The sequence below is a fragment of the Branchiostoma belcheri genome, unplaced genomic scaffold, assembly GCF_001625305.1.
Source record: "Branchiostoma belcheri isolate BF01 breed outbred unplaced genomic scaffold, Haploidv18h27 scaffold2, whole genome shotgun sequence".
NCBI lineage: Eukaryota > Metazoa > Chordata > Leptocardii > Amphioxiformes > Branchiostomatidae > Branchiostoma > Branchiostoma belcheri.
In genome coordinates this window covers 7,821,029-7,843,272 of record NW_017803490.1, presented here as the reverse complement: position 1 = coordinate 7,843,272, position 22,244 = coordinate 7,821,029, and the positions used below count along the sequence as shown (strand labels likewise).

The following is a 22,244-nucleotide window of genomic DNA, read 5'->3' as shown; positions in this document are numbered from 1 at the left end:
CTCATTCTAGACTTGTTGAAAAATTCACCATCATTAATGTAGTTCGTAGGAATTGACACTTACGCCATGAACACAATCTCCATGGGTATATCCATAACGGTCATTTCTACAGGCCCGTGCGCAGGCACTGGAGGTCCTGCAACCGCTGTAAGAAAAAAAAGGACAACAAGAGTTCCGAGATCTCATACCTCCATGAAATATGGGCTTGACGTGTAAATGTAAATTTCTTCTTTGATTATGCAAATGACCTCCACATTAACATAATAAATGCACCATGATGTTAACTTTTTATTGAATTACACATGTTCTAAGTATGAAATTTCCATTATTTAGCACTAAGGAATCATAAAATTTTGAGCTTAATCATGCAAATTAGGTCCGAATTTGCATAATTGGTATCTGGTGATTTTCCTCCTGACATAGGTTATAAACACTACATGTATCAAAGTCCTTTGATGTAAAACACTGGAATTACAGCATTAATTATGCAAATTTAGTCATCATTCGCATAATTTGCATCCAATAATGTAGATCCCTGTCTAAGCTACCCACATACCGAAAATCATAAAAATACATTATTCCTTTGTGAATTTATCTGCTCTGAAAGGTTTCGCCAGAAACCTTCCTGCAGTTCCAGAACAAGCTGCTAGGGGGAACAAACCCACATCACTTATTCCTGACAGGAAAAGCTATCTGTCACCACAAAGTCAAGACCATAGAACTGGAATTTCTGCTGCAGTGCCCATATTTGACCTTGACCTTTGTCTTCCTAAGACTTACCAGCATACCAAATATCATCACAATCCATGAAGGCGTTATGAAGTTATGCTGACTACAAATGTGCGGAAACACGCAGGCAGACAGACGCAGACACACAGACAGATTTTTCATGGAGGTAAAAAGCAGGGAGGAGTGATTACGGTCCTATTCATGTAACCCGTAACCTCGGTCTTCAGGTCTTGTCTTTACGTGTGAAGTACTAGTACTTAGCTTTTCGTTCGGAAGTCGACACTACTCAAATGACTCACCGGCAACCGCAAGTCTGGTGAGGAAATTTTAAAAAAAATGTTAGAATCATTTTTTTTTATTGTGATACTTTGAGTACATTGATATTTATTCAATTTCCAACAATACAAACAATACTTCTGTCCCGAAAGTAACTATGAACTAATAATGACTTAACAAATTACCAATAAGTTTTCGTCATAATTATAACATCTGACTACTAGTATCATATATATAGGATAAGAAATAGAGAGGTGATGTTGAAAATGATCATTAGAACAAACAAAAAGGGTGTAGTTCAAGGTTTCCCAAGGCCATTTCTCGGTTTCCTGAATGAATTTATTATGATTAAAGTAGTAAATATTGGCGCTCTCACCACTCCGCTACACTCTCCACTTTTATACCCAAGGGCTACACAGTTGGTGTTGCAAGTAGAAGAGCTCCACGGGCAGCGAAAGCTAAAAGAACAGAAAATTTAAAGTTGATCACGATGGCTCAGGACACAAGTATTAAGCATAAATTGACGTATGATAATCATTTCAAACATATTCAATATTCAGCAAATTAACATTCCCTATAACATTAAGTATGCAAATTAAGTTTTCATAATTGATATATGCCTAATTTTCTCTCGTTCCTTACTACATATGTCACAAGCTTGAATAGTTCTGCTTGAATAGCTCTATCATGGAATGCAGCCGATTTGTTGGTGGTGCGGCAAAATAGAATTTAAGATAGTGTATGAAGGGTCTAAAATAAGTAGCCTGGCTATGGTGCCAGCCTTTCCAGATTTAGTATACTCTCTCCATCGTTTCTTTGGCAAAAAATGGCTTCGCCTGCAAATATTCTACCGTTTGCATTTGAATTTTTCTTCAAAATTTGATTATTTTCTTTGATTTGTCAAACCTGAGTGTCTCAATTACATAGTAAATAAAAGATGCATAATTTTACTTACTCTGTCCAAGACTCATACTGAGCCTATATAAACGAAAGGAACATTATATTAAACGTAGAAAAAAGATTAGAGCCAAATAATTTGCAAATCAGAAAATGATTCAGATGTGCATCAAAGAAACATCGTCATCAATAGCACTTACCTCAGTGCTGGCCAGAACGCTCAGCAGAACTAAAACGACGAGCAACTTCATTCTGCAACTGTTCAGAAACGAAGGTCGTTTATTAAATAGTCAACTTAGTATGTATCCGCCACGGAATCACTTTAAAATTCTGCATGTTAAATGAGGCCGTCAAACTGGTTTGGTCACTGATCAACTTATAGTGAGTCAGACTATCGGAATGTCAGAGTCACACCCATGACATGGGAGTGTCAGCTGCAGAACATTGCAGCTTGTTTATGAACCAAGCCAACAATGTAATGTGACATTGTATGGTGGAAAAGTCCTGTTTTCGCATTTCTTAACAAAATCTAAGGACCTTTCGATAGCGTTGTACTTCAAAACCAGAAGAAACATTCCAAGAGAGGAACTCTAGCTATCTAAGCGTAAAAGGTTAGCCATTATCATATTACATGCTTTTTAGAAAAAAAAATTGATGTACCAAAAGGTCTAAGACTATGAAGGCTAGCAAATGTTGCTTTCTGTAATTTTGGGTCTCATCGGTTCCAGCTCTGACAAGGCTGCTTTTCTTTCACCCGAATGAACAAAGATAATGGATAATCTGGGCACGTCCACCAATTTTTCTCCACCTTAACTGTGACCTATACGTATTTTTCTATCCAACCAAATAAACGATTTTTGTAGCAAAATGTTAGAAATTTGGTGCATAACGCGTTGTAGGTAGAAGCCAGAGGAAACACTCAGTAAGAGAAAATCTTACTAAGCGTAAAGAAACTGTCATAGTCTTCTCTAACACTTTAACTGCTATTGCATCATATACGTACTTTGTGAAACACAAAACGACGTGGGATAACCTATAAATTTTGACAAACCTTCTGCTGAGATTTAGAATCTGTACAGTGAATATCTTCTCACCTGTGAAGCACAAATGCAGCGGCAATGTTAGAGATATTTCAGTGCTGATCCTCCTCGGATTAACTTCTGCACGAAATGACGCCGTCGAACTTGTTTTGCCCCTAAGAAGCTTATTTTGAGTCAGACGATCGGAATGTCAAAGATTCACCTTTGACATGGCAGCGGCGAGGACTAAAAGTCACAGCTTGAAGGTGACAATGCAATATAATCTTCATGAATGAATGGAAGGTTTATTTAAAAAAGTACATTGCAGAAATAGGCTGAATTTCATTAATAAAAATTACTATTTTCGTGGATGAATGAGAAAATACGACGTTCTAGAGGGTTCTGTGCTATCAGATACGTTGATGACGTTTGCCCAAGTATACGATGCATTTGAATGAACTACAGTCTTATTGTAGACGCACCTTTATATAGCTCTCCTAACGACAGCAAAGTAACTTGATTGTCGTTCTTTATAAATAAACTATTTCTGTGGGAGACCTTTCTGTAATTTTGTTCCTCTTCGATGCCAGCATTTAACCAAATAAACTATTTTCATACCAATAGTTGGTAATTTTATTTTAGCAAAACGCCTTGTAGGAAGAAACTAGAAGAAGCAGACTATCTGGCTTAGCTAGCACGCCAGGCTATCCGGATCCCCCATTCATATCCTAACGAAAGATAAGACATCTAAGCAGCTGCGCCCTCTAGCAGAATGCATGGAAACTACATCCATTAGGTGAAAACAAAAAAGAAAGCCCGATAAAAAAAGCCTAAAAACACGCCCAAAATAACCCCAGACCCAAACCTCTGCTTGGAGAGTAGAGATTATCGACTTAGTCAATAAAACCGACCAAACATCAATACGAATCTGCGGAGGCCGAATACGTAGCTACTTTCGGTTTCACAAGTTCTTCCATTGACTGACATCTGTTTATGTTTACGTTCAGATGTCCCTGTTTATATTTTCCTTCTTCGGACTCGTAAGTTCGTGCGGTGATTCTGCTGGCCAACGCATCGCTTTATCGTGACCTAGTGGTGAGTTTTGAGACTTTTCTGTAGCGCTAAGGTGAGAAAAATAACGGTTCAAACTAACGTAACTTGTCAAGAAGTATTTCTCGGTAGGAAACTTGGGGGAGGGGGGCGCGTGTGAGCGTAACTTCCAGGAAAGTTGTTTACAGGAAACAACATAAGGAGGGAGAATGCAAATATAAGGCTCCATCTCCCAATAGCCTAAACGTAGCCAGTTGTTATAATATATTTGATGAAAGCCTGGTTGGATCACGGTTACGGCGACTTTCAAGGAGTGGATCAAAGAGGGCCTGCAAGCCATTTTTCGTAAGGCGTAATCAGGCCGTTTTAGACTTCGTAATTCGTAGGCAGCCTCCGCAAAAATCAACGTAATTCGTAATTGGACATTAGACGCCAATCGTAAAGTGGTAATCAGCTCTGAGACTTTAACGCCTAATTCGTAATAGGCGGCGAAAATTTTGCGTAATTCGTAATCACTACCTCCCCTTGCAGGCCCTCATCAAAGAATGCACGTGTTTGCCTTGCCCTGTGCCTTGCCTTAGCTATAGCGGGACGGTACGTTAGTGGTGGGTAATGGTTGGGGTATTTTCTCAGCTCTGTGTAGTAGTACGTACATAAATTTGTATGCATTATAACAAGTAGCACACTACGGATTGATGATCAACGAAAAGTTCCTCGTTCCTGGGTGCATTTTTGCTATTAAATAAAGGCAAATATCTTTTGTGGCATGTTGTCCCCATGTAGGCACAGGAGACACTGTCTGGCATTTAGACTATGAGCCATTTTAGCTTTAGATTGTTGTTTGCTACATATATAAGAGATATAAAGTGTTTGCCATTGCCCGGGTTTGCAATAGTCACCAATAGTCTCGAACTCTACTCTTTCCAGCCGCCTCCCGAAGCCTGGTAGAGGCTAGAAAATCGCCACAGTTTTGATATTGATACTGTTTACTTTGCTACATGTCTGCCAGGCTGCGGTAATAAGTCTCGCGGTATCTTAGCAACGGTGGACAGGGCCACGCACTCCCAGATCCTATCATTATATAAGGACATGGCTAGCCTGGTTTACCAAACCTATTATAGCTCCCGAGTCCTACAGCGGGCCTCGAAATTAACATTCTTCCTACTGTCCCAGAAACAAATTTCAATTGTCCCGAAGTGAGCCTTAAGTGTCCCAACATGTATTTTGGGAAGTATTGTATTACTTCAACTTGAAGTCAACTTTCTTTTGCTTATCTTGCTCATGTGATAGATAATTGCAGAGGAGACAGAAATTTCTTTTTTTTGGGGGGGGGGCTTTTCCGGATCCAAAAGCCGGGACAAAAAAGGCTTGACATTCTGACGTTGATTATTTTTCTATTGTCCCAAAAGTGTCACAAATGCAAAGTGTCTTTTTTACTTATCACAGCCTAAATTTTAGTGGTCAGTGGCCATTGGACCACCTTTAATTTCGAGCCCTGACGTGGCGCCATGGAGGTGCTACATCTGGTTCTAGTAAACCGATCGCGTAACCAGGCCCCGCTCCAAGCAGAGGTTAGAGGGAAAGGTCGTTACTTTCTTCTGGTTGGTACTTGTTTTCTGGCAGCGGCAGCCTAATCTCCAAGCAGATCATACGGTGGTGGCAAGGCAGAATCCATTTGCCAGAGGAGTGTCCATTAGCCACCATGGATTCTGCCTTGCTACCGTATGATCTGCTTGGAGATTAGCGGCAGCCTATTTCTTAGTTGAGGACTTAAGGCTTGAGAGTGAAAACCCATGGGCTAAGGGCCGTATTTTGAAACCGTAGCTATCCGTTTTAGTTCCACCTAATTCGTAGCCAGACTGTGCCAGATTTTTGTAAGTATTTTTTAGGAAAATTAGTTACTTTGTGAATGTTTCTCCTTTACGTTTCAGCACTCAGATTTAAGGGGGAAAGATGAAGACGAGAAACGGTAAAAAGACACATAGAGGGAGAATGACGCTGACGAAGACGGGAAGAAAGATATACAGAGAAAAGGAAGAGCAAGAGGAAAAGAAGCAAGGGAAAAAGCTTAAGGACCATGAGGAGGTGGAACTTAGACCGACGAAGAAGAAGGGACAGAGGGACGAAGTAGAAGAGGAGATCGAGAAGAATGGATTAACCACTGAGGAAGACCAGGAGATGGAGGAGCAAGAATCATCGGATAAGAAACAGAAAGAGATGGGGAAGGAAGAAAAGAAGGCAGAGGAAGATCAAGAGGACGAAGGATCGGATGAAGAGAATGAGGAGGTAGAAGAGAAAGCAGAGGAAGATCAAGAGGGGGAAGAGGAGGACCAAGAACAAGAGGATGACGAATTGGATGAAAAGAGGCAGGAAGAGATGGAGAAGGAAGAAGAGAAGGCAGAGGAAGATCAAGAAAAGGGAGAGGAGGAGGAGCAAGATCAAGAGGAGGAAGGATTGGATGAAGAAAAGCAGGAAGATATGGAGGAAGAAGGAGAGAAGGCAGTGGAAGATCAAGAAGAGGAGGAGGAGGAGCAAGATCAAGAGGAGGAAGGATTGGATGAAGAGGAGCAGGAAGGGATGGAGGAGGAAGGAGAGAAGAGTAGTGAAGATCAGGAGGAATATGGAGGTGAGAGGGAGTTTCGTTGTGAAGACTGTAGGAGGTCATTCAAACGGTTGGAGCATCTCCAACTCCACTTGCGCACCCACACGGGCGAGCAGCCGTACAAGTGCGGGGAATGTTCCCGCCGATTCCGGCACAAGGGCAGCCTGGTGAGACACATGGCCCTGCACTCGGGAAAGACAAAGGGGAAATACAAGTGCGAGAAGTGTAACCAGCGCTTCAGTCGGGGAGACAAGTATAGAGAGCATCGCCGGAAACATTTTAAGTCCAAACCGGCGAACAGCGGCGACGGCGATCCTTACGATTTTGTGTCCGAATCAGGTGACGACGACACGGATAAAACGTTACAGATGAAGAAGAAGTCGTTTGCATGCGGTGAATGCAACAAAACGTTCTCTCGTGCTCACCGCTTGAAAGCCCATAGTAAAATTCACTCCGGTGCGACGCCATTGAAGTGCGACGTTTGCGAAAAGAAGTTCGATCTCTCTGAGCGCTTGAAGGACCACATGCGCGCTCACGGTAGCGAGAAACGATACAAATGTGAAAAATGCGGAAAGACGTTTTTTATGCTCCAACACTTAAAGAACCACGAACTGATTCACAGTGGTGAGAAACCACACGTCTGCGAGAACTGCAAGAAGCGGTTCAGGAGGGTGGGGCACCTGCGGGCTCACATGCAAACCCACACAGGTGAGAAACCTTACAAGTGCGACGTGTGTGACAAGGCGTTCAGTCAGTCCAGCGGCTACCACCGACACATGAAAACTCACTCAGTAGAGAAGCCCTTTAAATGTGAACATTGTCAGCAGAGATTTAGACGACTGGAGCACTTGAAAAGCCACATATGGGGCCATTACGAGCCGAATAAATCACGTTTGGATTACGGCTTGAGGAAACCTCTGTGAAAAAAAATGCGACCCTTGCATGTTTGGTAAGGGTGCAGTCAAGTATATTCGTTGTAGGTTGTTGTCAACTCTGATGTAGGATTTTCAAGTAGCCTCCTTCGCGAACTTGTGCGGTGGCGTTATTTTTTGGGAGGGCTGGTTTTTACACGAGCTACAAAGTTTTCCCGCCTATGGAGTTATGCCGTGGAGGCCTCTTCGTAGCCCGTGTAAAAAATCGCGTATAACCCCCCCCCCCCCTCCCCAAATCAACGCCGTTGCACGAAGGAGGCGAATTTTCGAACTGTCTGTGACAGAACCAATCGCTGACAAGATGGATATAGTACGACACCACTACAACTGTCACAATACTTAGTATGCGATTGTACGATGGCCTGACGACTATGACCAGCCCCTTAGAGGTCCGTCCTTGTAGTCTCACGTCCGTCCTTCTTGTATGTTCTGGTGTTCGTTCATAACATGCCCAGGACAAGTGTTGCATGATTATACACACACTCGCATTCGTTCGTGATAGGTATTATGAACGTCCAGAAGATGCGTATAGACTGACCAAACAAGGCTTTGCGGCTACACCAAAGGAAAGGTAGAGTAGCATGTCTTAGCTATACCTGAGATTATTCGACAATATCACTGTCTGGCATGGTTGAAGCTTTGCTTTCACTTTGTTTACAATGTATTCACCACTTTATTATCTTTATTTGCACAGTATTTGTTTAACCTTTTTATTTCTTGTTAATTGTACCTATTTCTTAATATCCGTCACTTTCTCCTTTAGGATATTAACAATAGATGATAGCTATTATTAAAGTCTCAAATGGTCAATAAGTGTTTAATGTTTATTGTTTCTGGTAGCGTTTGAACTTGCCGTTATCGCAATGTTACGAATAAATTTTTCTCTGAACTAGTTCTAACACTACTCAAATATGGCACTCATTTCATAGTCTCGACCAGACTAACTACGCTGGCTATACATGTATATAGGAGAATTTGCCAGGGGAGTTTGTCCGCCTTGTAGGTTTGACTGGCCAGATGGAAAGAAACTACCTCCCCGCGGCCGGACTCCCTTCGCCAATTTTACTCTCTTTTTTTCCCGAATTCTACGATCCGTATTCCTGTAGAAAGGCCTGGTGGAGGCTACTCATTTAATAGAAGGACACCAAGATATAGATTACACTAGATATATCCTGTCGGTATATCAGTAGGATAGTTCTCTAGGTCAATAAGTTGCATTTGCTTTACTAAAGGGTGCATAGCGTAAACGCAAATATTTGACGAATATGCAGTGACTCTCTCATTGGTCGAACCACAAGTTGCCGTGCTACCATTGGTTGAACTGCTAATTGTGGACAGTGAGGATAAGTCGATTCCGGTTTGGGAAGAGAGATGAACAAGATAGATAGTAGATTAACACCTGTTCTTTTCCCAAAGACTCATTTACAAAAATTGAAGAACCTAACTGACCCTCGGAAAATCTCACTAATAATCTAAGGAAAAATCTCACTAGTAATCATTATCAGATCATCTATTCTCTATATCAGAAGTGTTTAAAAGAAATCATCTTAACATATTAGAAATAGGACATTTTGAAGCAGCTCCACTGTTCTTACTGATGGTACAATAGCAAACATTATGTGGCGCTTTGCAAACCGTTCCGAGGTCAGAGTGTGCGTAACCTCGATACGGAAAGTCTGCAATCAAACAAGTCACACATGCATATATAAGCTGCGTGGAGCAATATCCTTTCTTCATTTGGGACCCAACGGACGGATCCAACATGGCGCAGTTGTTTTTCTTCGCTGTACTCGCTTTGGCGGCTTCTGCAAGTGGTAAGAATATACTTTTACTGAGAATATTTTCTTTCTTTTTTATTTTGTGACCAGTTTGAATTTTGATACGTTTATTGGAGACAGCTACATGTAATTTAGGCAGTTATGCAATTGTGCATTGGCCTTCTACTCATGGCTGTTACCATATTGTGTGAATTTGTCATAGTTTTAGATGAATAAAAATTTGACTGGTCAAATGCGTCATTTCTTTTCACTGTATTTTAAAAAATGGCAGAATCTGAATAAATGCGTACATATAAAGCCTGATTTAAGTGGGAATTCTGATGTAATACGGGTTACGTATACTAGCTACTGGCTACTAGCTGTGTTTGTTATCAACATATTTTGCAATGTTTGGCCTTTTTACTAGTACTTGTAATGTGTGCTTGTAAAATGGCTAGCTTGCTACAAATGTGAACGAGCCCCATATAGGTAAACATCTGTTTATTTGTTTGTTTGTTTTGCAGGGCAGCAATGTGTCTTTCCCTTCAGTTACGGCGGGATCACATACTACTCCTGTACATCCGTCGCCTCCACCGACTTTTGGTGTTCGTTCGATGCCGTCTACTCGGGCAACTGGAAATACTGCGACGAGCGTAAGTTCTGCTATAAAAATGTCTTCAAGTTTACATTAAAAATCTGCGACTCGTCAACCTTATGCCACCTATTGTAACTATTGACCATGACCATAAAGCTTGTTGCATATTCATGCCCCATTGCTCCCTACGAGAAAAATAGGGAAACTAAGCTAAGCTTTATCTAGACCTATCATTTACATGCTTTTCTCTTCTTGAGGCATTTGTATACGGATGTTACATCGTGTTTTTTTTTTTTATTCCAACATGTAATCACCAGACGTGGAGACGACACACTCAAGTTTTTTAAAACTTATATCAACGTCGCCACCAATACAGGGGACAAATACATGACAGGACAATGCTCATTTACACCTGAGCTAAGTGAGGAAAGCCGTGTAAAGTGCCTTTCCCAAGGGCACAAGATCGGTGGCATGTCAGGACTCGAACCCGGGACTCTACGTTCCGAGTCGCGCACTCTGCCGCTACGCCACACGACCCCACAATGGTTAATTGTTAATTGTGGGGTCGTTTTTTACATCGTGGTTAATTGACGACATCATATGTAATGTCATCCTTTGTTAGGTGTACATATTTCTGTTCTAACAGTCGTTTACAAAGGTATTGCGAAATCATAGCATTGTACAATGGGTATTCTACAACGCTTCGCTTTTTATGCTATCACAAAAATTACATAATCTAACATTGAGAGGAGTTCGGGTCTATCTACCACCTTCAATTTGTGTGGTCGCTGATTCTTAGTTTAGTCATAGCTCGTCGATGGCAACAGTTTCTTATATGAAGGTGTTTTTCCCTTTATAAGTATGCTTAAATTTTCTGTAGGTTCTTAGCTATGGTCTGTTTCCTGTTGTTCCAGAGGAGTGCACGTTCCCGTTCTACTATAACGGACAGACCTACTCGACTTGTGCGGAGGGGGGTGCGCTGGCCTCGGACTGGTGCTCTCTGGACGCGGTGTATCAAGGGAACTACGTCTCCTGCAGCGACAATGCTGGTAATGTGGCATCAGCTTTAAGGCACCCAGTGCAGTTTTTAGGGTTTGAAAACCCGAATTTTCAAAGCCAATATTCTAGTTATTTATCTACTTAGTGAGTTGAAACCACACTATCCCAATGTATATTGACCCTCATGGAACAAAAATTCTCAAAGTTCTGACGGAAAATGGTTACTGGAAGGGCCCTGGGCTGATTTCTAGGGAACTACCCATAGAATAAAGGACTCATCTTGGGGCTTGTTTTTGCAGTTTTAAGTACGCAAAGTATGAAATACTGACTCAGATGTGCTAACGTGCAGCAGTATGTGTCAATATCACCAAGATTGTCTTATGCAGAATATTTCCTGACATCGCATTGGATGCCTTTAATACTAAAGAAAATTGAAGAAATTTTGTCGCAAACACATACCCAAAACTTACTATATTTGTGGAAGCATTTTCCCACTGGCTCAGAGCTATAGCAGAAAATTCAAGACAGGAATCTTTTCTGGGACCTTTCTTTGGCAGTGATAATAACGATTTGTTTTTATTTTTTATCTTTTCCAGTGGTTGTGGATCCTCTCGACGACAAACCAGGTACGTCATATTAACTCATTAACAGTCAAAATAATACAAATCAACTAACTGTACAACATGTTTAGAGTTAAAACTTTGATCCAACACAAAAATTTCTCTCACCTAGAGCTTTCGACCAGTGACTCTGGTCTTCCTCAGTAGACCATTCTCTCCAACACAGATGGACTTTCATGATAGTACAACTGTGCAACATGTTATACAACCAAATATCTGTCTGATTAACAGAAGCGAGGAGGGCGTTCGGGTACAGTTTTTCTCGTCATCTCTTTGTTTAGAATCTCGTTTGTTTATTTTTTTTTTACCTGTTTTTCGGGGTACAGAGGCGTGCCACTTCCCGTTTGAGTACCAGGGCCAGACCTACACCACTTGTACTCTGGAGGCCTCCAGCGAGCTGTGGTGTTCTCTGGACGCCGTGTATGAAGGGAACTACAAATACTGCGGGGAAGGTCAGTTCTACTTTATTTACCCTCCTGCTATAGCACAATTTATACGGCACTTGCCACATTATGTAACCCAACACCAGTTACCATGGTGACAGACGTCTGGTCCTGGTCATTGACCTTATTTGTTTGGAACGAAAGAAAAAGAAGGGGAAGAAACTGAGCAAAAAACAACAATTAGACATGCTTATAGTAAATAGTAAACATAATTAGACAAGATAGTTAGGGGACATTGCGCTGAACGGCAGTGATGCAGTCTCCACAATGGTGGTATCTGCATTAAACGGGGGACTTGATAAACTTTTAACTTGGTTTCTGACACTGCTGACGTCTGGGGGCACGTGTCATAACAGACTGGTAATTTCAAGCTGGAGAAGGATGTAGTATGTAGAGGAGACCGAAAACCTTTTCTTGTACTGCTGAAACGGTATCTATTCTACTTCCAGTCTGCTCTTCTGTTTGCTTCCACAAGCTAAATATTTGAATACCAAAAGATCTATATTACATGTATAGGGTGCCAAATAATATGTCAGGAAAGCGATCGGAGAAGCGAATTGAAGCTAGAATATGGTGGATACCAGGCTGTTAGAATACAGCTTGGCCATAATAATGACAGTAGTTTGACATCATCTTGTGCCACACACAGAGGACTGTGTTTTCCCCTTCACCTACGATGGAGAGACGTATGACGAGTGTGTGGACGCGGACAACAACGGTGGGTGGTGTTCTCTGGACCATATCTACCAGGGGAACCAGGTGTCCTGTGCAGAGAGTAAGTACTTCGGTTCTCATATTTTTAAAGTTCTTCTTCTTATATTTTACCTTTGGATACAGAGTTGATGTCTTTGGTGTTTGTTTGTTTGTTTGTTTGTGTGTGTGTGTGTGTGTGTGTGTGTGTGTGTGTGTGTGTGTGTGTGTGTGTGTGTGTGTGTGTGCATGTGTGTGTGTTTATGTGTGCATGTGCGCGTGTGTGTGTGTGCATGTGCGTGTGTGTCAGTGTGTGCATGTGTGTGTGTGTGTGTGTGTGTGTGTGTGTGTGTGTGTGTGTGTGTGTGTGTGTGCGTGTGCATGTGCATGTGTGTGTGTGTGTGTGTGTGTGTGTGTATGTGTGTGTGTGTTTGTGTGTTTGTGTGCGTGTGAGCCAGCTATCCCTATCCATTACCTACATGTATATAACACACATTTTCTTGGTACCAAAGAGCCTTGCGGCGAGACCATCTACAAGGACCACGGCCACCTCCACTCCCCTAACTACCCCCAGGACTACAACCACGACATGGACTGTTCCTGGATCTTCCCGGCCAGAGGCGGTACCGTCAACCTCGAGTTCTTGGACTTCACTCTAGAGGGAGGAGCGAGTACTTTCGGGAGTTGCGAGTTCGATTTCGTTGAGGTCTTTGCTGGGGACCGGAGTCTGGGTAAGTTGCTTTTTATTTAAATTCTAATAAGGTCACGTTTTCACCACCGATGTTCGTAATGCTGTAGCCCCGGCCGGGCTCTTATGTCATGTGGACACCGGCTTACATGGTCATAATTGAGACCCTCTCTACATTTAAAAAAGTCTTCCCAAAATGGCACTACCCGGCAGGGACCCAGGTTGATTGTAACCCTTAATTTGTAAAAATCTAGGGCCCTGGCCGTTTCCAAAAAGAGCTGTCCAAAAACTGGACAAAAACGTTCCTTTTTCTTTAAGGAAAATGGTGTGGTGACTTCGGCCCGACTAACATCACATCCAACCAGGACGTCACCATCCACATGTTCACTGACGGCAGCATTGCCGCGAAGGGGTGGAAACTCAAGTTCTCGGTGGTGGGAGCTGCCCCCTTCGGACCGGGGCTAGAGGAGTGCGGAGGACTGCTTCATGGGGAGCACGGGGAGAGGACGTCTCCTGGGTGAGTAGGGTTAATCTCCAAGCAGATCCTAGGGTGGCGAAGGACAGTATCAAATTGGCCAGCCAGTATCAATTGGCCCCCCTTTTTTAAAGTAAAGTGAGTTAGCATGAAAAATAATCTACAGTAAATTGCATAATGACAAATAAACTGTTCTTCAACTCAAAATAATTGTACTTATCGGAATTTCCGACCGAATCTCAAGCTCGGTCTTCATTGGCTATCTAACAAAACTGGTGTAGACACGTGATTTTAGCGCGACGTCAGTACTGGGTCAAAGTTCGCCGGAAGTCGGTACCGCCCCCCGTCCCCCTGTCCCGTTTGAGAGAAGGTTAGTTGAGGGAAGGGTGGAGGTTAGAGCCCCACTCAGCTATTGGGGTTTAGGATTACAAGCGGCCCAACTTAGATATTGTATGACTTTCTTTGTGTTTGTTGCCATGTTTCGATTTTTTGTTAATCTGTCCTTGTATGTATAACATATGGGCCAGGGCCCTGAATAAAAGCATAAATAATTTGATTTCCACACAGGTTCCCTGATGGGTACCACAACGATATCGACTGTACCTGGACGCTGGAGGCTAAACACGGCGGCGTGATTCTGGAGTTCTCGGAGTTCAGCCTGGAGAAGCCCGGGGAATACCAGGGGTGCACTTACGACTTCGTGGAAATCTACCACGGGCTCAATCGTATCGGTAAGATACGTTTACAATTCACTTCTTTCTTTCTTTCTTTTTCCTTCCTTCCTTCTTTCTTTCTTTCTTTCTTTCCGTCTTTCTTTCTTTCTTTCTTTCTTTCTTTCTTTCTTTCTTTCTTTCTTTCTCTATTTCGATGCCCTGTAGCCCAAAAGGCTAATCTTCCAGGGTTTATACAAAAATGAAAACACATATAAAGAAGATAAGCATGTAACATATTCTCTACTGGAGAATTCACTTTCCTGGCCAAACTTTTCTGACCTCTTCTTTATACAGTCATGGCTCATGAGATTCCACGAGAGAAAAGTATTTTGATATACAGGCAGTTATTTGGGGGTTATTGGGGGTGATTATTGTTGTGGTGTAGCAACACCCTGTGGTGTTGGGTTACATCATGTAGCAGAACTTGGAGTGGGAGAGCCTGCTCTCCATACATATGCCACTGAGGTTGAGTACTTCATTCATTCATTCATTCATTCATTCATTCATTCATTCATTCATTCATTCATTCATTCATTCATTCATTCATTCATTCATTCATTCATTCATTCATTCATTCATTCATTCATTCATTCATTCATTCATTCATTCATACAGGCCGTTTCTGCGGCGACTCTCCCCCTCCGACGACCACGTACTACGAGAAGGTGAGTATCCGGTTCCGGACCGACCAGCACACCGTGGCTTCAGGATTCCGGTTCAGCTGGACTTACCTCCACTCGCAGACCACTCCTCCAACTATGCCGTCCACAACCGACTTACCAGGTATGGAAGTTTATCATAAAAGTTCATCTGTGTTGGTATACTTCATTATGAAGAAAAGGCGAAACGTTCTGTTTATAATTCTGACGTCACATCCCGGAAGCTGCAGTAGACGGGTCCATTCCGTGAACAAGGCTGACGGAGTTAGCCGAAAATTTGAGTAAGTCTTCAATTTACTTAGTGTTGGACATAACGTTTAGCCCTTTCGTCATAACAGGTATGGAATTGTTGCATCCCCAAAGTGATCTTTATCTCAGACAAGTTAAATATTTGGGATAGTCAAAGTGTATCACAAACGAGTCACGGACCGCATATGTATTCAAAACGGGTTCCTGGATGATGCATTCATTTTGGATACATGTCTGGATTTATCCCATACAGGTCCCGGACGGTTTTGGATACGCGCCTGGATTTATCCAAAACCGTCGTCTTTATTTTAATTAGTACGATTTTGGATATGGAACGGCGTTTATTTCCAAGTATACTTTGAGGACAAACTTTGTTTGGTTTCTTTACGAGGTGGACACCATTAACCTTGCCACATGTAAGAAGGTTATGTTTTCTGTAGCATTTGTTGTCTCTACTTGAACAGTATACATGTACATGATAAAAGATTATGTCTATTTCATGTCTTCCAGACGGCAGCGGTGAAGGTAGCGGTGCAATGAAAGAGGAGGACTTGGATAAGTTTATCTTTTAGGACCTCAAAAGTCTCACCTGCAGAAAGCAACATCGTCGTGTAACCTTTCAACCGAGTAAACTTTCATCCGGATGTGCAGTGTTTGTATTCTTTATATATACACGCGCTTGCGTTGTTGAGCCACGTTCACACGAACGAAGGCACGCACAAAACACACACGCATAAACATCCACACATCCACACACACACATAAACACACACACATAAACACACACACACACAAACACACACACACACACACACATACACACACACACATACACACACACATCCACACATACACACACACACACATTGGTTTAACTTCTGTAGCCTATTTCGGTATTTCCGGTTGGAGGAATAGCCGGATGATAAACAAACTATACAAAACTAAACAAAGCATAATAAGTAGATTAACACCTGTTCTTTTCCCAAACCCTAATCGAAGAAAATCTAAGGAACCAACACTCGAATAGCTTCAACACTACGCTCTATAATCTTAGCCAACTGTCTATTGATCGTCTCATTAATTCATAGTAATAATAGGTTTAAAAGATATCTTACTGTGCATTAATCCGCCATTATTAGAAGCTTAGAATATCTAGTCAGATCTACAATTGCTTGGTACAAGAATAGCAAACATTGGGTGGCGCTTTGCAAACCTCTGCAAGGCCATGCTGTGCGTAACGTAGATACAGATCAAATAGTTTTGTGCATGTATGTATATATATATAAGAGGTCTCGAAACATCTCCTTCCTTTATTCGGGACCCAACAGACGGATAAAACATGGCGCAGCTGTTTTTCTTTGCTGTACTCGCTTTGGCGGCTTCTGCAAGCGGTAAGTAAATATTCTGCCATATGTTTCATGTTTTACTGAGACTTTTCTCCTTTCTTATTTTGTCACGAATTTAAACTTTTATTATTATTTAACACGTTTATTAGAAACAGCTACATGTAATTTAGGCAGTTACACAATTGGGCACTAACTGTTTACTCTTACCTACCATATTGCTTGAATTGGGCGAAGTTTTAGATGAATAAAGATGTTTGACAACAACATTTTTCTTTCAAGAATTTCAGGTTGATTGATTTGCGTTAATTTGCTACTACTACATGTATTTTTTGGAAATTAATAGATAATTATGTCCCGGTCGGTAGCTCTTTAACTGTTTCCATATTGCAGAATTTGGCATAGATGAATAGAAAGATATCGATAGCGTCGATTCTTGTTCTAGCTCAGATGCGTCAATTCTTGAAGTTTATGGTCATACCACGGGTGTAAGTTGTATACAACTGTTTGTTTATTTGTTTGTTTGTTTAATCTACAGGGCAGCAATCTTCCTCTTGCGTTTTCCCTTTCGTCTATAACGGGGACACGTACGATTCCTGTACAACCGCTGGCTCCACCGCCTTCTGGTGCTCTTTCGACAACGTCTACTCGGGCAACTGGAAGTACTGTGACGAGCGTAAGTTTTGCCCCCAAAATGTTTGAAAGTCCTGAAGCAAATTTGAACAATAATTTCCAACACAAAGACTGTGAAATTCCACGTGATCTGGTGAGCAGTAGGTCATAGGTTACAGAAAGTTTTATCACACTTATATTTATCACAAGTTTTATCACACTTATATGTATTGATTTTAAACTGAATTTGATTCATTGTCTATTTAACTCCTTAGCGTTTTTAACCTATTTCATTGTAAATGCCTGTCAATTCAGACTTATTGTCTGCAAGAAGGTGTGTGAATAAAGTTTCAAAGTTTCAAAGAAAGTCTGTGGCGCCCCCCGCCTTTGTTCTTGTAATGCTCTGATGTAGAGAGCCTCTTCAATGATGTCTTAAAGCTTGAAACAATTGAAAAACCCGCGACTCATCAAGCTTTATGCCACCCATTGTGAACAGTGCTATTTTCGTAATCTCCAAGCAGACTCTGTACTATGTAGGGTAAGAGGAGTCTATATTGGTTTCCTGTATCCATTGTGGGGCTGCCAATGCTTACAGGAGGCCGATGGTTACTGGTAGCCAAAATAGACTCCCCTTGCCCCGCATGCAAAATCTGCTTATTTCTGTTTATTTGTTTATTAGACCGATCCCTATTAGTTTGTACAGACATGAGTTGCCATACATACCATTCTTCCTGGAGTCGTTTAACTACATACTACTATTGTAACAACATGGTAATGCTTATAACTACAACTACATAAACACACACAACATGTAAATTGTACCGAGAGGTCAGAGGTCTATTATGAAATTAAAAACATTCATATTTACACTTTGTCGACATTTCTACTACCACCAAGATTGTAAGGGTTTGGAGGTGTCCGCCACAGTTTTCTGTTCATTTTCTGTCTCCTGTTCCAGAGGAGTGCACGTTCCCGTTCATCTATAACGGGCAGACTTTCTTGTCCTGTGCGGAGGGAGGTGCGCTCGCCTCCGACTGGTGCTCTCTGGACGCTGTGTATGACGGGGAGTATGTCTCCTGCAGCGACAATGCTGGTAAGGCTTAGTAAAAAGTGTAGTTTTTCCGGTTACAGTCCTGAAAAAATTAGTTTCGAGAAATTGGGATACTGTTTGTTGACCTGTTTAGAGTAAATCTTTAGATTCAACACAAAAAGTTTTCTCACCTAGAGCTTTCGACCAGTCACTCTGGTCTTCTTCAGTAGACTGACCCAGTGTTTGTTGACCTGTTTTGCCTGGGTGTTATCCGACTTGTAACGGCACCCAGGCTAGTGATGCAACAAATACAGCTGAAACAATGTAAAACGGAAATGCAGGGGTGATACAGGAAATGAGACAACCTTTCCTGGGACCTTTCTTGGACCCTTGACCTGACTTCCTTCGACGATGTATCGGTTTGTGATGAATTACCATCTTACTACATCTTTTTTTCTTTTCCAGTGATTGTGGATCCCCTTGAAGACAAACCAGGTACCCAATTTTTCCCTCCGTTTAGAATCTTTTTAAATAAAAAGACAAGATGGCGACGCACACGTTACACTTATATCAACGCCGCCATCAAACAAACAAACAAACAAAACAAAAAACTCTCGTCTTTACCAGTGGGTCAGTAGTGAGAATGGTATTACTTTAGACTTAAGGGGTTGCAGAACAGTCTGACAGTTTGAGCATGTCTTTGTTAATATCTTGCTTTTTTATTTATTGTTTTGTTTACTTGTTGTCCTGTTACAGAGGCGTGCCACTTCCCGTTTGAGTACCAGGGCCAGACCTACAGCACCTGTACTCTGGAGGAATCCAGCGACCTGTGGTGTTCTCTGGACGCCGTCTATGACGGAAACTACAAGTACTGCGGGGAAGGTACTAAGTTGTGCTTCACTTTTGTTAGCAATTAAATGAAATATTAATATTAAATTCACCATTATTAGACAGAATAGCGTTAAACAGTACAAGTACTTACTTAACCTTCCTGCTACAGTACATTATCTTAGCAAATAAACTAAACATAAACATTGAAATACATTAGACAGGATGGTCTCGCGTTGAACGGGCGGCGTGATGCATTCCCTATAATAGCGATGGCAGCTTTAGACGGGGGACGTCATAGATTTCCTGCTATTTTAACCAATCGCTGGCGTCCACTTCTGAATAATTGTACTTTATTTGTTTGGAGAAGAAGAAGAAGAAACTGTGCAAAAATAATGTTTCCTCCTGTGAAGGTAAACATAATAACAGGCGTGGCTGCAATAATGGCTGTAGTTTAAACATGATTATTATATAGTCTTACCGTCTTTATATATGTCTGTCGCTACACAGAGGAGTGTGTGTTCCCCTTCATCTACAATGGGGAGGAGTACAGCGAGTGTGTGATTGCTGACAACGGCAGGGGCTGGTGTTCTCTGGACCACATCGACCAAGGGAACAGGGTGTACTGTTCGGAACGTAAGCAGACCCCCTCCTCTCAAATTACTTCTAAGACGTATTCAGTGTGTTTAAACACCAAGCTTTCATAATGAAAAGCGCCTTGGTTTAAATTGAAACTTTTGAGCCGACACACGGAAGTTCTCTCAGTTCTCTCACCTAGAGCTTTCGACCAGTCACTCTGGTCTTCCTCAGTAGACTGATCCGGTGTGACTTGCCACGTGGCTTCTTTGAACCGCGACGGGGGCTGATGTCGTCTACAAGATACCTTTGACCCTGTGTTGACGTCACACGTGAAGCCTCGTGACAAGCCATACTGGGTCAGTCTACTGAGGAAGACCAGAGTGACTGGTCGAAAGCTACATACATTATCTCAATAACACAAAGTTTTTTAATGACTCAGAGGTTTGTAGCGAGACCGTCTACAAGGACCAGGGCCACCTTCACTCCCCCAACTACCCCCAGAACTACAACCACGACATGGACTGTTCCTGGATCTTCCCGGCTAGAGGCGGCACCGTCAACCTCGAGTTTCAGGACTTCGCTCTAGAGGGGGGAGCGGCTACCTTCGGGATGTGCGAGTTTGACTACGTCGAGATCTTTGCTGGGGACAGGAATCTGGGTGAGTTGCTTTCAAATTATCCAGCTTTTTACATGCATATGTAGCAGTGTTAAAATAGTCCATCCCACAACCATCAGTATGGTCGCATATGGCGGCGCCCATCTCCGTTTCTATAGCCCCTGGGCCACACAGTCGTGCAATCACTACAGCTATTAGTCCACTGGTAGTGGTGTGTTTGGCCCATACTGTTTCTCAAATGCTGAGTGCTAAGGAGAGGAAGCAGTATGTACCATTTTTTTCAAGCTTTTAGACTTGGCCGGGGATCGAACTACTAAATTCAAGGCGAGCACTCTACCCACTTGGTCATTGCACCGGGTAGCTGCGTGGTAGTCCAAAAAAATCAGAAACCCAAAACTTCACTCCTCATTTTAGGAACCTGGTGTGGTGACTACGGTCCGACTAACATCACATCCACCAACGAGGACGTGACCATCCACATGGTGACTGACGACAGTGTGGCGGCCAGGGGGTGGAATTTGAAGTTTAAGGTGGTCGGGGCTGCACCCTTCGGACCAGGTCTAGAGGAGTGTGGGGGGCTACTGCACGGGCAACACGGGGAGAGAACGTCTCCTGGGTGAGTAGTATCCTTTGATATCCTGGATACCAGAATTTTTCTTAGGGCTAGTACACATAATCTCCAAGCAGATCCTAGGATGAACCTGGCAACAGTCTAGCACCCAGGCTAGCCCTGGAGCCGATGAGGTGGCCTGTATACTAACCCAGGCAACAGTCTGGCACCCAGGCTAGCCCTGGAGACGAGGTGCTAGCTTGTATACTGCCCCTGGCAACAGCCTGGCACCCAGACTAGTCCTGGAACCGAAGAGCTGACCTGTATACTGAGCCTGGCAACAGTCTGGCACCCAGGCTAGTACTGGAGCCTAGGAGCTAGCCTGTATATATACAGACCCTGGCAACAGCCTGGCACCTAGACGAGCCCTCGAGCCGAGAGGCTGGCCTGTATACAGGCCCTGGCAACAGTCTAAAATACTGGCCATGGCAAGTCTAGCACCCAGACTAGCCCTGGAGCCGAGGAGCTAGCATGTATACTGGCCCTGCCAACAGTCTAGCACTCAGGCTAGCCCTGGAGCCGAGGAGCTAGCATGTATACTGGCCCAGAGTCTGGCACCCAAACTTGCCTAGGAGAGGGTTGGCTTCCGTCTTAGAATACCGTACCATGAACACCATGGATCACCAACCCTTTGCCACTAGGCCCTCAAAAAGCCTATGGGATAACCTTTACCCTTTTATCTCGACACAGGTTCCCTGATAGTTACCACAACGATATCGACTGTACCTGGACGCTTGAGGCGAAACATGGAGGCGTGATTCTGGAGTTCCCGGAGTTCAGCCTGGAGAAGCCCGGGGAATACCAGGGGTGCACTTACGACTTCGTGGAAATACACCACGGCCTCAACCGCGTCGGTAAGACCAGACTATGTGTCTTTAACAGAGTCCTTTGCTTGCAGAATTGGTTTGCTTTCCTTTTTGATGCCCACGATCATGACAATGATCATTCTGGCTTACTCATTTTCACCTGAGGGAAGTGAGGAAAGTCGTGAAAAGTGCCTTTCCTAATGTCACAAAGGCCCAAGGGCACAAGGTTGATGACTTAGTAGGATTCGAACTCGGGACCTTTTGGTTCAGAGCCGAGTGCTCTGTCAGTAAGCCACACGACCCCAATTGAAGATCTCATACCCCAGTGAAGTGTTTTGAGTTTTTGTAAATTTCATCCAACCGTCCATCCATCCATCCATCCATCCATCCACCCATCCATCCATCCATTCATCCATCCATCCACCCA

At 42.8% G+C, this 22,244-nt stretch overlaps 1 protein-coding gene and 2 pseudogenes across 2 annotated transcripts in view; all 3 read left to right on the top strand.

Annotated features, from left to right (window-relative positions):
* The first annotated feature begins 6,149 nt into the window (after positions 1-6,149).
* Positions 6,150-7,496, top strand: LOC109468484 (annotated as a pseudogene).
* A 1,705-nt stretch (positions 7,497-9,201) lies between these two features.
* LOC109468843 (cubilin-like) lies at positions 9,202-16,037 on the top strand. Its single transcript, XM_019767186.1, has 11 exons — positions 9,202-9,319; positions 9,787-9,915; positions 10,772-10,906; positions 11,453-11,482; positions 11,803-11,928; positions 12,569-12,694; positions 13,122-13,340; positions 13,616-13,814; positions 14,340-14,503; positions 15,101-15,268; positions 15,904-16,037. Exons 1-11 carry the CDS (start codon positions 9,268-9,270, stop codon positions 15,963-15,965), a joined length of 1,410 nt encoding a protein of 469 aa, XP_019622745.1. The 5' UTR covers positions 9,202-9,267; the 3' UTR covers positions 15,966-16,037.
* A 560-nt stretch (positions 16,038-16,597) lies between these two features.
* LOC109468840 overlaps positions 16,598-22,244 on the top strand; it is a 6,617-nt pseudogene continuing 970 nt past the window's right edge. Inside the window, exons 1-9 of the transcript XR_002140153.1 lie at positions 16,598-16,784; positions 17,275-17,412; positions 18,307-18,441; positions 18,844-18,873; positions 19,135-19,260; positions 19,717-19,842; positions 20,225-20,443; positions 20,816-21,017; positions 21,702-21,865. The product of XR_002140153.1 is annotated as a cubilin-like (transcript). The remainder of the gene's footprint in view (positions 16,785-17,274; positions 17,413-18,306; positions 18,442-18,843; positions 18,874-19,134; positions 19,261-19,716; positions 19,843-20,224; positions 20,444-20,815; positions 21,018-21,701; positions 21,866-22,244) is intronic.

What these genes read in the sequence shown, in the direction of transcription:
- LOC109468843 (XM_019767186.1), top strand. Translation starts at nt 9,268, where the DNA reads ATGGCGCAGTTGTTTTTCTTCGCTGTACTCGCTTTGGCGGCTTCTGCA. An exon ending in CCAGGTGTCCTGTGCAGAGA is followed by an intron (nt 12,695 to 13,121) that starts GTAAGTACTTCG and finishes TTGGTACCAAAG; the next exon opens with AGCCTTGCGGCGAGACCATC. An exon ending in GGGGAGAGGACGTCTCCTGG is followed by an intron (nt 13,815 to 14,339) that starts GTGAGTAGGGTT and finishes ATTTCCACACAG; the next exon opens with GTTCCCTGATGGGTACCACA.